The following is a 15,792-nucleotide window of genomic DNA, read 5'->3' on the forward strand; positions in this document are numbered from 1 at the left end:
GCAGCTTGTGCGTGATGATGATGATGATGATGCGCGTGACGCCACAAGCAGAAGCAGATCAGCGGAGCAGACAGGACCCGGGCTGAGGCAGCAGCAGCAGCAGCATCCACACCAGCAGCGCCGCCACAAAGGGAGCTCAGTGCTGGTTCAAGCTCGACTCTCCTCTCCTCCTCTCCAGGGTTTCAGATGCTCCGGCTCGGCGGCAGGATGTGCGGCTTGTCGGCCCTCCTCTCGCTGCTTCTCGCTGGGCTCGCTGCGGCGTCCTCGGATCTGTTTGACAACCAACTGGGCGACATCAATTACTGCAAAAAGCAATGCCAGCTCACCATCAAAAACAAAAGCCCTGCTAAAGTAAGTTATTCCTGTATGCTGTAGCGTAGCCTGTCAGAAAGCGCATTATCAGCAACGAGCTGAGCTACATCCTGTTGTTCGACATTTCAGCGCCTGCAACGAAACACAGACTGACACAACATATTCGACATCGCAAAAAAGCCTTTACCTTTATATTAAAAATACGAAATAAATGTGTTTAGGTCTGTGCGTAACGACAGGCACCATGCTCGCTCCGATTTTTCGCTGCATCCTCTTGGATGCTACGGCGCACAATTAGGCCGAAAAATGGAAGCAGCTCATTTTCTTCTGCACCTTAAAGACTCGTCCAAGAAGTGAACTGCATCCAGTCAGCTCATCTCAGATGTACTTGCAATAAACTGCGCCAATAATTGATCATTTCTTAATCCGCAAATAAGATCGGTCAGGCCAGGCGTAACGCAGGCTGGAGGATCAGTGAGAATATTGTGAGCAATTATCCTTTATTGACAGTTTACACAGCATCTTCCTGCTTAGAGAAGGCCAGACTGCATCCGAGCAGGACGGTAGATGATGGCTGTGAATCACACCAGGAGTTTATGTGGTTTAGAGCCTTGCCTAGATTTCCAGTGTCGGATGTTTTTCATCCCACCACCTCCTCCTCCTCCTCATCCTCCTCCTCCTCCTCCTCTGCTGCCTTCAGGTGTGGTTCAGGCGTCCTGCGGAGCAGCAGGAGCAGAGTTGCAAACCGGATCACAGTCACTTGGTTTAAAGATTATGATTACATGAGTTTCATCATACTGGACAATAACTACAGAGATGTTGAATAAGCAGTCGCCTTCAAACTATGAGGCACAGTTTTGTGGTTTGGGATAAACACCCCTCTGTGCTTCATGTGAATAAACGGGGAAACGCAGTGAAGATGATGACAAGCACAAGCCTGTAATAAACCGTTCATGGTCGCGGTCAGGGAATCTCTTTGTCTCTCCTGTTCCCAGAGAGGTCAACAGAGGGCGCTGTTTCCTCATTTCAACCCGAGAATTGAGGCATCATGACAAGATGCCTCAATGCCTCTGTACAAGAGTACAGTAATGTGCATCTTCTTTTCTCACTACCTCATTTTCCTGCACAAGTTTTATGCAACTGGTTCATTATCACCGCTTTTCCTTTGCAGTGACTGAAAGCTTGGTATCAACAGCTTATGACAGGCTATAATACAACAGTTGCACCGTGTCATTAAGAGTTGCCAAAACGCATCTTTGTCATACTTTCTAACAAGGTTATCTTACCCCCTCTCCCCCCTTCTCTGTGTCTGGCTGGTAGGACTCCATAATGAACGCCTGTCACCGCGGCTGTCGCCTCTACTCCATCTGCCAGTTTGTCAATGACAACACCGGCTTCAATACCAGCAGGGAGGAGTGTCAGGGAGGTGAGTCAGTCTGTCTGTTTGGTGGTCTTATACAGTCTTGCTGAACCAGCAAAGGGCAAAGTTTAAGCTGCTGAGGCCTCAATTTTAAATATGTCTAAATGAATGGCAGTGGCATGAATTCTCATAAAAATAAAATCTAAATGTAGCCAGTATCATTAATTTGAACCTAGGTCTACTTAGTGCAACATAAGGTGCTGGTTCAACTTCTTATACCAGTAATTTCTACTTGAATTGCGTCTTAAAACTTTGAGGGATTGAGAGTCTGTTTGGTCCTTTTGACAAGACAAGAGGAAAATAAATGTCATTCATTCACTCTTTGTACCTAAAGGTAAATATACTGTGGTATCCTTTGTGTAAAAGCTGGACAGAATAGATTGGGGCAAAAGATCATTTCAGATGGAATCAAAAACATATGTAAATTCTAGGTTTGCAAGACAAAAGCAGATAGCAGCTACATTACATTCACATGGATTTCCAGCACTTGTGCAGACCGACAACTCTTAAAAATCTAAATGTTGAACACAGCTCTGCTAAATTTGGCATTGTTTCCTAAAAGCTGGCAGGCTCAGTGGGTATTTTCTGGGTGTTTGAGTCTGTTCACCCTGTTTGAACTGCTGTATTGGAAATCAATGATGTGATTTGTCGTCCAGACAGCAGATGCCTCGTCGCCCCCCTGTTTCAATAACAGCAATGTGGAGTGAATTGTCTCCACATAGATACATCTCCCTTGCATCTTTATCTTTCTTCCCACATAAACCTGTACCTGTTTGATTCCTTCTCGTCTTCTACCCAACTGACTGTAGTGCTCCATGCCCACGCTCTTTTGTGCTTCTTTCTCTTCTCACTCCTCCATTTGCACTCTCAACCCCCCATCATGCTTCTTCTTTCATGCTTCTTAATTGTCTCTCTCTCTCTCTCTCTCTCTCTCTCTCTCTCTCTCTCTCTCTTTCCAGCCTGCCAGGAGGCATATATCAAGCTGCTGGAGCAGGAGGCCTGCAGCACCGGCTGTGCCAGCCAACCCTCTGAACCTGAGATCAAGAGGAGGAAGGTGAGGAAGGCCACTCTGCAGTCTATGGCTGCACACATAAATACTGCAAATGCAGCTATAAGGGCCAAAGTGACTTCTCTGAATATTAACATCACTGCTGAGAATACAAGCGTGTACATATACTGAAGCACATGCACACTCACTCAGTGTGCTGCTCTCTCCTCCGCAGCTCAAGGCCATGACTCTCCGCCCTAAACCCCCCTCTGTGATGGAGGCCGTGTCCAGCTGGTGCAATGACATCGTCAGCTCTGCCCAGAGCTTCATCTCCTCCACCTGGACCTTCTACCTGCAGGCTGATGATGGCAAGGTTGTGGTTTTTCAGGTAAGACCCAACTAAGTGTTTGTCCAGGACAGGCAGGCTTTACATTTTGGGACTTCAGTAGTGATTGTTTTGTTTCACAAAAAGCATTTATCTGTGATCTGTCCATTCTAGGTTTAATGTTTATAGATAAATGGTTAATGGTTCTGCAAAATGTTAATGTAAATGCAACTTGGACTCTATTGACAATTCATATAACCTGATTAACATAAACCCAGTTCCTAAAACGTTATAGATGTGCTAGACGTGATGTGTTTTTGTGTTTCTGGCAGCAGTTTGTAATAATTAATAGAAGAAAAAAAGATACGTAGCTGTCCTACACTGACCCCAAACGTCTTTCCCAAAAATTCAAGAAAATGGACTGAAAGTGATCTCTGCACTTGCAATGCAGAAACACAGCAGCAAAGTCAACTTGTAGATTTTCAGAGCATTTCAAAGTGAGTCCTCTTCATCTTTAAGTCCATCCAACACATTTTATACCAAATCTGATCAGAATACATCAGTTTACACTGTGATGGTGTGAATATGTATGTATGTATTTTTCTACAGTCTTCATCTATGTTGCATGAATCAGAATTAATCTAAGAATCATATGTTGAGGCAAATATTTGACATGTAAGGCCTTTTTTATTTGAGCTGCAAAATTTCACCTCGTCATTCTGAATATCTGCACTGACAACAAAGTTGGATCTTTAAGTGCTTCGCTGCAAAAGACACAGACAAATGAACGCTGATGTCTCCATAAATTAACTGTCCTCATATACTATGTTATGGCCCACTGAGTCATGATGGTGAAAAATTATAAAATTGATCTACAAAACTTTTTCATGTTGTATGTTTTTAATTGGGGGTTAAAAGCAAGACAGTGGACCTTTATAGATTATTAGTTGATGTAACCTCTGCTTCCTGTTAAGATAGGGAGATATATCCCTGCTACACGATGTCGTAGAGCTTGGGTCACTGCCAAAACAACTCAGAGCCCATTTTAGAGTCAGTGCATCTGTGAAGTCTGAGTGAGCAAGGGCACACAGCGGGGTGGGGACAAGGTGGTTGAATTCATTCATTTCAGCACTTTAATTGTTTATAAATGTCCTTTTAAATGATGTGACTGCCCTCGGCACCATGCATATTTGATAAGCAGCAGGGCTGGCTGTGGTGAACCTGCCTCGGGACAGAAACACACTGCAAGATTTAAAAGAGCGTGGACTGCACTAAAGAATAAAGTTCTGGCTGTGACAAATAACTATTCAGAAGTTATTTCTGGAATTTTAAAACTGAATGGAGCTGACAGACACAGTTAATTGCATGGCATGATTACCACCAAGGAGGTTATATTTTGGCCCTATTGGTTTGTCTGTTTGTTGAACAACTCAGCTGATTTTAATGAAATTAAAAGTTTTCTTTGAACATTTTCACTACTGATGAACTACTTACTTCACTTGAAAAAAATCTGATACATGTATCCAGTGATTATCTGTCACTTCATGTGTATTTTAATGCAGATCTGGATCCAGACTGGATTAAACATTTCTTCACATTTTCTAATACTGAAATAGCAAATTTAGAGGTTCGTGCAGCCTTGTGCAAAAGTATGCGCTCTCAGAGTGCTTTTTAGTTGAACTCAAACATACTGCTAAAGTCAATGCAGTAAACCACCTATATTTTAAAACTATAATAAGATTTGGTCTGTCTAACCACCAGACTACCCAACCATGTCCTCCAAATGTCAAAAAATGGTCAGAAACCTGCATCCTTGTCAGGGGTTTTACCGTTTGGATAATGTGGCTTTGATGGCATTTTTAGCTACATAATTAAAGGTCTCAATGGGAAATGACAGTATTTATGCACCCTAACCCATACAGAAGGGCTTCTGTATAACAGAGGAGTCTTTTATATGCTGAAATTCACTATTAGGTATAAGAAGCTGTGTGCAGACTGGGCTCCGAGGCACCACCTCATATAGAGATGCAGCAGCCACAGAACATGAAATTATCAACATTTCTTTTGGACTTGGTGATGGATGTTTGCTCTTTATGGCAGTGACATGCAGGCTGAAGTGGCGAGGCGAAGCCAGGCTCCACGGGGCTCTGAGAAGACTATCTGGCCTGTGTTTAGTGGGCAGCTGGCAAACCGACACCAACTTGACAGATTGACTCTCCGAGTGCTGAAACAACAGAAAAAGTCCAGCTAAATTGAGGGACAGCAGAGGGGGAAACAAGCCAACGCTGCCTGCAATATAAATTATCTGTATGTCCATAATGAACTGTCTATATACATACAACTGTGTGCTCATGTGTGTGTTTGTGTGACCTCAAGTTGTGAGAATAACTAGTTGTGTGCATCATAAAAACAATCAGAAAGCTACCAGCAACCAGTCAGTGGCAGCAGTTAGTTCAGATTATAAGGGTGGAGAAAGGCACTTTTAGGTCACAACTGAGGTTTGTCCCCACGGAAGGAAAAAATAAAGAAAACTTGTTATTATGAGGAAATATTGGTAAAACACAGCCCTTTACCTCAGTGATTCCCTTCTCACCAACCCCTTGTTATTTTGACAAATCAGCCCATGATAGCACAACAGTGTGAGAGCGTTTGGGACAAAAGTGAGTCGATTAAAGACTTCCTCCAACTGAGCTGTGGTTCTGCTAGCGAGCTGGCCTGCAGAACAAATTGAACTTGGTGTAAGGCTGAATACAAAGAGAGAAGTCCCCGTTTCTTCTTGACAATTGCATTAGTCATTCTGTCCGAATGAATTTTAAAGAAACAAAACTCCGAACAGAACAGAGAGAACTAGTGAAATAACAGTGTTTGAAGGAAGCGTGACTTTGACTTACGATGCTGCACTGAAATGGAAGTCAGTTTAGTTTACTCATCCAGGCACAAGAGACTTAAGCATGAATATTACATACAGTGTGCGTATGTGAAGCACATTCATAACAGGAAAAACACTAAGTAAAAATTGCTTTATGATATTATGGTCTATTTATTATGGTCTATGTTTGATTTAAAGGATAAGGCTGGTAATATTCTATATTTTCTTACTGTCAACAAGTTCCATGAAAAGACCAAAACTAACAATGCATTAGTCTGTTCCAGTCCTTTCTGACCTCCCTACAGTGTCTGTTGCTCTCAGCCCCATGTCCATTAGTTCCTACTGAACACATACATCTTGGGTCACAAATATATTTTTTCATTTATAAATAAGGCTCAATGATTTCCTAAAACAGCTGGGCACTGTAGTTTTTAGTTTTAGTCAAACAGGAGTAAATTGTGCATTTGTTGGGACTATCTTCAGATTAATACACATTTGGTGCTCTAGTGAGTATTTATGTGGGATTTACTCAAAATAAACTACAGTGTCCATGTTCATCTTAATGAAGGAAGATGTCACTCAGTACAGTGGTGTGGCTTATTGATGTGTTTTCAATATATTCTGGACAACAATTGAAGAAGCTACTCAGACAATACTTAGTTAGTTATTAGGATCAATTTATTGTTGATTTTGGTCTTTTCATGAGATTTGTTGACAATAAAAGAAATACAGAATATCACCAGACTTGTCTTTTAAGCCTGAAGTACTTATCTAGAAGTCTGAGGTACTGAACCCTTTACACGTGTTGTTTTTTGTCATTTGTATACATTTTCGGTTTCCTATGACATTCCACGCCTAATGGAAATATAAAAAGTGGAATTAATTGACCACATGGTTCCAGTTCAGATTTTAGGCCTCCAGATTAAAGGCCATAATTTCGACACCATTAGTCCAATTTACTCTAAATATTTGCCAAACAGACCATATAGCATCAAGCACCAGAGGGGCTTCAGATTCACTTTATAAGTGACCCAATGCAGTGTTTGTAATTGTGATTAAGAGTCAGTAAAAGTTCTTGTACATTACATGTTTACATTCATTTGTCGCCACTCCTCAGTCTCTTTATGGCTGAGACGTTTCTGAACTCTTTCTTTCTCTCTCCTCTCACCAGAGCACCTTTTGCGTTCCCTCTCATAATGCATGACAGATGCAGATCAGGCTCTGCTCGTTTTGATGGTTAGATCTCTTCAGTCTGCAGCCAATGAGAATCATCCCCCTCACATCTACCCTCGTCTCCCCAAACCTTTATGCTGGCGCTGCATCTGGTTTCAATGCACTCATGTCAGAAAGCATTGCTCGCTAGGGGTGATAAACCCGGTTGCGAAATAACCTTTTCAACAGAAGAGGTTTGAAGGATTGTAAGTGTTTTGGGAAGCAAAGTAACCAGCCATGTCTCTGCAGTCAACTACAGTATGTTGTTTTGTTATTCTGGAAAAGTGATGGAAATCATTCAGTAGAAAACAGATCATAGGTTTCAAAGTTCATTGATCCACTTAGTGTCAGAATCGATAAATACTGGGAGGTTGACGCTACTGCAGTGGAATATACTGTACTGCTCTAAATACGTGTGTGTGTGTGTGTGTGTGTGTGTGTGTGTGTGTGTGTGTTGTTGCTGAGGCCAGCAATAGTATCGTTACAGCCGACTACAGCTGCTGTTGTAGTGGAGGGAGGGTCAGCAGTGGGGAACCAAAATCCTCTTTTAATGAGTTCTCCAGGGGAACCAGAAACACTGTGCACATAATGAAACACACAACAGTGACAGCAGGCTGTGCCTATGTGTGTAGCGGTTGTTTTAACAGACATTTTTCAGTTCAGTTCAATCCCAGTTCAAGGGGTTTTACTAAACTGGTTTGGGTGGGTGAAAAAGATACTGTGAGAGACATCCAGACATATTGAGCGGGCAAGAAAAAAGGATGGAAATCATTAGTTTCAAGGCAGTTTGATTAAGTTATACAACATATTGAATGCTCAAAATTAGATAAAACAGTTATCATTTTGCTAGTGTTCACATTAAGATTTGGTAGACATTTCTTTTCACTGAACAAAGTAAAAAAAAAGCAATGTTCTACCTTTTAGACCAAATAAATCCCTTTAGCTGATGTTAATTGCTTTCAACAGAAATTTATTTTCTTCAGTTTTTTTTATGTAACTTGGCCACCTCACCATGATCTGTCATGCTACAGGCTGAGAAAAAGTCCAACTGCATTCCTTAGCCTTTAGACTAGCTTAGCATAAAGACTGTAAACAATGGGAAACAGCTAGCCTGGCTTTGTATAGGTAAGGTAAGGTATAAAAATCAACCTACGAGCACCTCTAAAGCTCACTAATTAACAACCAAAACCACAACTTTTTTTTCATTTAGACTTTTTCTAGGTGTTTCCCCTGCTTCTAGTCTTTATGCTAAGCTAGGCTAATCGCCGCAGGCTCTCGCACCATAGTTACCACACAGACATGAAAGTGGTATCGATCCTCTGATCTAAATCTCGGCAAGAAAGTAAATAAGCGTATTTTCCTAAATGTCTAAGTATTTCTTCTGTTAAGTTTAGTTGTGTTACATTTGGAAATGTAAAAATTAAATCTTCAGGTTGCCTCTCCTCATATTTGATTCATCTCCTGTGGTGTTTCTCTCTGTTCATTCTAGCTTCCCAGCCAACTATTCTTAGTCGGAGCACCTGTGGTCTGACCTCACAGTGTTAAACAGACCCTTTACTGTCAGTTCTGCAAATTACTGTGGTATAATTGCTGCTATGAGTGTCCTTGTTGTTGTTTTTTTCTCCTCAGAGCCAGCCAGAGATGGAGTACTCTCTGCCCGAGCTGCAGGCTCCTCGATCCAACGTGGCGGACAAACCCTGGCCTCAGGTCCACTCTCACACCCAGAGACCCCATGGTGAGAACATACACACAGCACACACATACTGCCCATGCACACATTCATCAGGCTATGTCTAGCAGTACGTGTATGTTGCTGCAATATTCTCTTGTTTGGCAGGTGTGAGGGGACATGGCGAGAGGGGAGCATCCAAAGTGGGAGGCAAAGGGAAGCACCCTGTCCAGCACACAGACAACCCCACAGCTGAGCACGACTTCCTCGGCTGCATGTCGAGGTGAGCTGGAGCTTAGAATTAAGGAGTAAATGAGAGAGCAGATGTTTTCCCCATAAAATTATATACTTTATATTGATAATCATTTTCTAAAGCAAACCACAAGTCTCTTTCTCTGAGACTCTCTGATTTCCTTCCTTACAGGCAGTTTATTGTCAGCATGAAAATCAACTTACTTGAGATAGCTAATCCATCACAGCAAACACCATATCTGATTTTATTATTGTCAACCTTATAATATGATTGTGCAATGTATGCTGTTCAAATCAATCTACACATGCAACTGCATTACATTGTGGTGATACTGTTACTTCGACAAAAACAAAGGTAGACATGATGGATCCACTGAGATGGATTATCTAACTCAATGTTTTCCGTCTCTGGAAGCTAATTTCAAAAAGGAAAAGGAATTTAAAGTAGTTGGGATTTGCAGTAAATAGAGTAAAACATCAAACATTCTTCTTGAAATTGAACTTTAATTGCATTGTCATCTCTATGAAAGTGTATGAAACTGAAAGTGCATTTTTCACACGTTTATTCACATTCAGACTAATTCTGTTTGTTGGTGGCTCTATTTGGTTAGTTTCTCTGCTTATCTAGCCCTCATCAGTCTCACCCCCTAACTCTTGTCTCCTTCTTTTTGTGACTCTTTCGTTCTCCAGACGTTCAGGTCTTCCCCGGTGGATTTTAGCGGCCTGTCTCTTCCTGTCCATCATGGTCATGTTGTGGCTCAGCTGTGCCAGCCTCGTCACCGCACCAGAGCAGCACATCAAGACGCAGGTACACGCACAGAAAGTACCCACACCAATGTAAACACATGCACATGTGAGGGAAGCAATGACTTAATAAGCTAAAATTTCACTGACTGAAGTCTGTCCATTGAAGTCCTTGGATGTGTGCTGTTGACTGGTGCACCCGTGTTTTGTGATGTTTGGATCACTTGAATTGGTGAAAGTGCACCCAATAGTACTCCTGTTGCTTTCATCATTCCTCAACCAGTAGACACTACTACATGCACAGAAACAAATCCAGTTTTATTCTGAAGCTGGCAGTGATTCCAGGTAGGCAGAGTAAAGATTACTGTAATATCTGATTCTTATCAGCATTTACCATTCACAACAGCTAGCGTGCTGCTGTGTTATGGTCTTCCCTTTCAGTTGATTGAATGCCTTTATGTTTGTGTTTTCCATCTGCAGTCTATAATTTGAGTGACACATTGTAGGGAAAAAGGGTGTTTTGAATTACAACACTCCATAAATGCATAACAGGAACCTGGTTTATGCAACCACGTAAAGGCTTAAAACTGACTATTTTTTCATTCCCAGTTTGGTGTTTCTGACTTAATTGTTTCATGCAGCTAAATCTAACTGAGAGACAAGATGGGGTGGAGTATTGTAGACGGAGATATGTTATCACTTATTTCTTCTTTGTGTCTTTTCAGCTGAGTATCAACGGAGATAAAGAGTTTCTGGATAATGCCCACAAAGTCAACCCGTACCACCTGAGTCCTGTGATCGCTGTCGGCGTGAAACAATCAGAGGAGAGTCAGGAGGCGGGGCCACTGCCGGTGAAAGTTGACCTCAACAAAACCTGTGTTTAGAAAGGACCAGTGGGAGAGCTGCCGTCTTGTTTCCCAGGTTAACCATGTCTGAAATCCTTGGCCTGTCGGTGAAAGGGGTGAAACAAACAAATCATGGGACTCACTCAGTCACCAGAATTTTTTAAAACATATTTTTAAGAGCATGGCACCCTCCCGTCATTTAGAATTATCATACTGAAGCATCTAGCTTGGTCTTGTTGGTCTGAAGGCACTTCATTTACCTGTACAGTCCAGATTTCTTCAAGTCCATCCTCAGATTTTCCTTAATGATCAGTATGCTCATTGCTTATTGATAAGTCAGAGCTCTTGTCTCAGAGCCACGCTGGAGACAAGCAGAGAGGATGGATTACAGCTGAGAGCTTTCACATCATTTATCATGTCTAGTGTGGACAAGAGAAGACAAAGATTCATTTTAGATTTAATTTTGCCATCGTTCTCACAGAGAGTTTGGATTAATTGATGGGTTACTGAGAGCAAAACAAAAGGGGTAAAACAGTGAGAGAGAGGAAAGGAAGATGAATGGAAAGTGGGCTAAATACTTGTGAGCACGGCAGGAAACAGATGCTGTAGCTCACAGTTTATGATCTGTTTACATAATCAGCATTATGAGCTGTTTAGTAAAAACTGTATTATATGATGGCCTTGAAATCCTGTTTTTCCCCTCACAACGTAAAACATTCTCACCAAGTTCTGAGAAACAAAGGCATACCTACTCTACAAACTACAATAGTGTCTTTTGTTTGTTTGTGTATGTTTGGATATGTCTGGGTGCATGTGTACATCTACAACAGCACACATACATTTATGGGGAGCAAATACAAAAAACTGGAACACTGCTGAAAACTGGACGCTCTGTCTGAGAATGAGCAAAAATAAAACCTCTTTTTATTTTTCTTCTCTATTTATTCAGTATCATCGACATTAGTTATCTGTTAAATAGTGTTATTGAAGTGCCATGTACAGTTAATACATCATACAAATGCAATTGCTCTGTATGTAAAATACATTGTAACACAGATTAGAAAGAGATGCATAGAGAGAAGATTGCACCTATTACTGTATTATTATTATTATTATTATCATCTTATAATTACTCTTATATCACTTCAAGAGTTCTTAGCTGTTATATGTGCCACGTGCTTTCTAATAGCTGACTATTTTGTATGTCCTAGGAGCACACACTGAAGGATAACCTCCGTAAAAATGTGTAATGCAAAGCTTTTAACATAGACCTTTGTTATTGAACAGAGTCGCACAGTCTTAGAGAAGATTTTCTGTTTTCTTCTCAGTGCTTTTGATGTCCTGTAACGCTCTGTTTTCATCCAGGCTATGTAGACAATAAACCGTGCATGCAAGTGACGCTTCGATAGTTTAACTGCCCGCCATGCCAGTATGGCAAGCCTCTTCTGTAGACTTGTGATTTTTTGTGTTACTATTTACTGTAAACATTGAATAGAATGTGTAATGATGAATGACAATATCCTCATGATTTACAGGAAGGACTCTTAATTAAAAAGCCATTCAATCAATATCTGTGCTGGTTCAAACCGAAGGTATACCACAAGGAATATGATATGAATTTCAAACTGTATTGTTTCCTTTTTACTAGTCTGTTTATTTTCAATGAAATGATACTTACAACATGATGAAATAAAGTGTTTTCATTGTGAATAAATCAGAGCTAAGTGTTTTTTCATTTACACTTAAAAGAAGAATAAATAAAAAAGAACACTGCCAAATAGATGGTTCACGTTATACACTAGCCAGAGCGTGTGTGTGTGTGTGTGAGAGAGAGAGAGAGAGAGAGAAATGAAACAGAAAAGTAAAGAAGACAAAGGGAAGAATTGTAATACACTATTCTATACATCAGTATTCTAACTCATCCCAAGGGTGTTTGTTGGGGTTGAGGTCAGGGCTCTGTGCAGGCCCGTCGAGTTCTTCCACACCAAACAAGACAAAGCATTTCTTTATGGACCTGGCTTCATGCACAGACACATTGTCATGTTGAAACAGGAGTGGACCTTCCCCAAACTTTTGCCACAAAGTTGAAAGCACACTATTGTCTAAAACATCATTGCATGCTGTAGCATTAAGATTCCCATTCCCATTCCCAGAGTTTGCCTCATACGAACAATGAAAAACAGCTTCAGACCAAAGGTACGTCCACATACTTTTGGCCATATAATGTAGGTCAGTCAGTGTCTTTTCAAAAATCAGCTTACTACATTTAGCACTGGTGATAAAAAAAAAAAAATGTTATTAGTGTGCCACCAGCCAATCTTACTCTCCTAATGTCTTTCTCCACCACGAAAATGAAATCCTAAATGTGTAATAAGACTTTCTGTCCACTTGGAGGCAGCATAGTTTTAGTATTTCATGAACTACCACAATGAGAAGTTTATTGTAGGTACCACTTCTTATGCTTTTGTAAAATGCTGAAGTCTGCTGAGCCTTGTTTTGAGCTCACCTGAGCTTAAGTGATAAATTTAATTATTAAACATGTTTATGCATCAGAGAGGTGTGTTTTAATCTGATTTTTAACATAATTTAATGTCAGAGAGAGAAGAGTCTTTTGCCACAGATGACACTTATGTAGCTGGAGAGTTACGTGGCATCTTCTCCACACTACAGAACTACTTACAGAAAGAGCTGAGGTGAGCATCACAGTCAAGAAAAATAATGCGTGACATTTAATCTACAAAATACATTAAGCCGAAAGTTTGTTTCCGAGGGGATGAAAAACGGTCACAAAAAACATGACAGATGAGAGCTGTAGCATCAAGTGAAGGCACATTTTGCTGCTGGACCAACTGCTGAGAGAAGAAATGAAGCACCTGCCTACCTTCACCTGCAGGAGACAAAAACATGTAATGAAGTGCTTAAACAACTAAAATCTTGGCTTAAATCATACCCTGAAGTTGGTCATTCATAACCTCTGAACCAAAAGTGTCAACATTTACATTAACTTCACACTTAATTCACACATTATCTTGTATTTATTTGTACCATTTTCTCCTGACAGTGAACACGCCATTTGTGAATGAAAGGTTGCTCACAGTTGTTGGCGGGATTGAATGGATCCTCAGCTTCTTCTGAGACCGTACAGAAGAGTAGATTTATCTGCAATACAATCTGGTGCCATGGAAAGACAATCTGTGTAAATGGATCCAAATTAGAACAGGTTACAACAGCATTGTTCTATCTGCATTTACCTGTAACAGATATAATTAAGCCATTTAGGCTCATTTAACGAGGCTTCTTCTAAAACAAGATTCACTCAAGAAAAGGAAAGAAGCAGAAATGTGCTTTGGCTTCTCTGTCATTGCATCAAAAAACAGACCAGATACAATGAATGCATAATCAAACACCACAAACCAGGGGCAACACACCAGAGCTTCCAGTGCATGTGTCCAATTAGCATAACATGCTGGTTAGCTGTGTGAAAGACAGACAGACAGAAGGAAATATCAAAACATGCCTCCTTGTTGTCAGCTGTGACACATAATCAAAGAGAAGAATCATCTGTACAAGAGGGTATTACATTGCATTACCCTATGATGTTTTGGCAAGAAAAACATTGTGGAAAGTGTGTGGCTGGTGGTCACCATGTAGGAAGGCAGCACAGATACTCTCCATTAACACTGGAGTGTGTGTTTCATTCTCTCTGGACAACCAGGATTGAGATCAACTGGCCTAAACTTTTTAGAGCAAGAATATCCTCTTTTTGTTGTTTTCTCATGCCACATCAATTCATCAAGCTGTTGTGTGGGCAGAGGGTGTGAATGTGTGTCTTTGACTTCCTTTTCATCCAACACATGGGAGGTGCGGGGTGGATCAGGGCTCTGATTTGTCTGCCATACATTCAGACACTTTAGGTAAAGAGAGAAAAATTGCCTGCTGTAGTGCCACTTCAGTAACTTGACCGGGCTGGCCTTCGCTCTGTGTGCTGCGAATGAGTTTGGCAGCAGCTGGGCTCCCATTGATAACGAACTGGAGAGAGAAAGAGAGAGGAAAGGTAGGGGGTCTTGTGTGTGTGTGTGTGTGTGTCTCTAACTGATCTAACTACAAATAGATCTAATACTTGTGTGAAGAACTAAAAATGAATAAGAGTAGGAATGGATTCTACTTTTCACACTGGCATGTTGACTCATTCAATGCAAATGGGCCCTGTTGTCTCACTCTTTCTCTGTCTCCCACAATCAGACTTTCTCTGTTGACGCAGGGAAAGATAAACTGAGATTTTATGGTCCTCGCGGCCTCACTCTCGGGACAACACACACACACGTCACACGAGCTGACATTTATGACCTGATCAGACATCTGTCCGTACTTTAAACGCAGTGTGTGGCAAATCTGGGTTTAAAAAAACAGAATCAGCCTATAAACAGCCATCATGTGAAATCTGTGTGTAATTGTAGAAGTTATTCCCTTTGACTTCACCTCTTTTTTCCCCCTCCCTCTGTCCTTGTGATCTCTCCTTTCCTCACTCTTTCTGCCCTGCTGATCTTCCTCTTTGCATGCTACACCGCAAAGGAAAGTTGCATCTTTTGGCTAATCAACCCCAAATAATTGTCAGGAGTGTCTCATTCAGCAGTGGGGTGCACAAACACAGCACAACCAGCAACAAGGACCCCCATCACTTTGGCTGTCACTCAGCTAATCACCCACAGGGGGCGCTATGGATCCAGGTTTGAGTGCTGGTGGCACCATTATTACAATTTAATGGTTTATATGTGTATGAGGAGGCATGTTCCTCTCTCTCTCTCCCTCCCAGCAGAAGGCTGTGTGCTGCTCTTATCTGGCCAGACCTGCTGCAGGAGCCAACCTGCAGTGCATTAAACAAGCCACCACCACTGACACACACACACACACATATAAACAGGCGAATACACACACACAGAGCTGCGTTTGTGTGTGTGTGTGTGTGTGTGTGTGTTTGTGACTGACTGTGGAAATGAACAGAATGAGAGAGGAGCGACACCGGAGCCAGTTAAGGGAAGGAGAAGGAGAGTTCATCAGGGGGATTGATTGGACAGTCTATTGTAGTGTATATTTGTGAATAAATCATCTCAGATATTACACTTAGAGAAAATGATGAAAATGTAATGTGTTCTTGC

General features: G+C 41.3%; 1 protein-coding gene across 1 annotated transcript; it reads left to right on the forward strand.

The window, feature by feature from the left end:
• Positions 1-48: 48 nt before the first annotated feature.
• Positions 49-12,350, forward strand: tmem59l (transmembrane protein 59-like). Its single transcript, XM_044200371.1, has 8 exons — positions 49-351; positions 1,633-1,738; positions 2,692-2,786; positions 2,956-3,108; positions 8,756-8,861; positions 8,964-9,078; positions 9,738-9,855; positions 10,517-12,350. The coding sequence occupies exons 1-8, from the start codon at positions 187-189 to the stop codon at positions 10,673-10,675; spliced, it is 1,017 nt and encodes a 338-aa protein (XP_044056306.1). The 5' UTR covers positions 49-186; the 3' UTR covers positions 10,676-12,350.
• The last annotated feature ends 3,442 nt before the right edge of the window (positions 12,351-15,792 follow it).

The sequence above is a fragment of the Siniperca chuatsi genome, linkage group LG6 (genome assembly GCF_020085105.1).
Source record: "Siniperca chuatsi isolate FFG_IHB_CAS linkage group LG6, ASM2008510v1, whole genome shotgun sequence".
In the NCBI taxonomy this organism is placed as follows: domain Eukaryota; kingdom Metazoa; phylum Chordata; class Actinopteri; order Centrarchiformes; family Sinipercidae; genus Siniperca; species Siniperca chuatsi.

Coding starts and splice junctions, on each gene's coding strand:
- tmem59l (XM_044200371.1), top strand. CDS start 187: ATGCTCCGGCTCGGCGGCAGGATGTGCGGCTTGTCGGCCCTCCTCTCG. Junction 3,109..8,755: donor GCAAGGTTGTGGTTTTTCAG/GTAAGACCCAAC, acceptor TTTTCTCCTCAG/AGCCAGCCAGAGATGGAGTA. Junction 9,079..9,737: donor TTCCTCGGCTGCATGTCGAG/GTGAGCTGGAGC, acceptor TTCGTTCTCCAG/ACGTTCAGGTCTTCCCCGGT.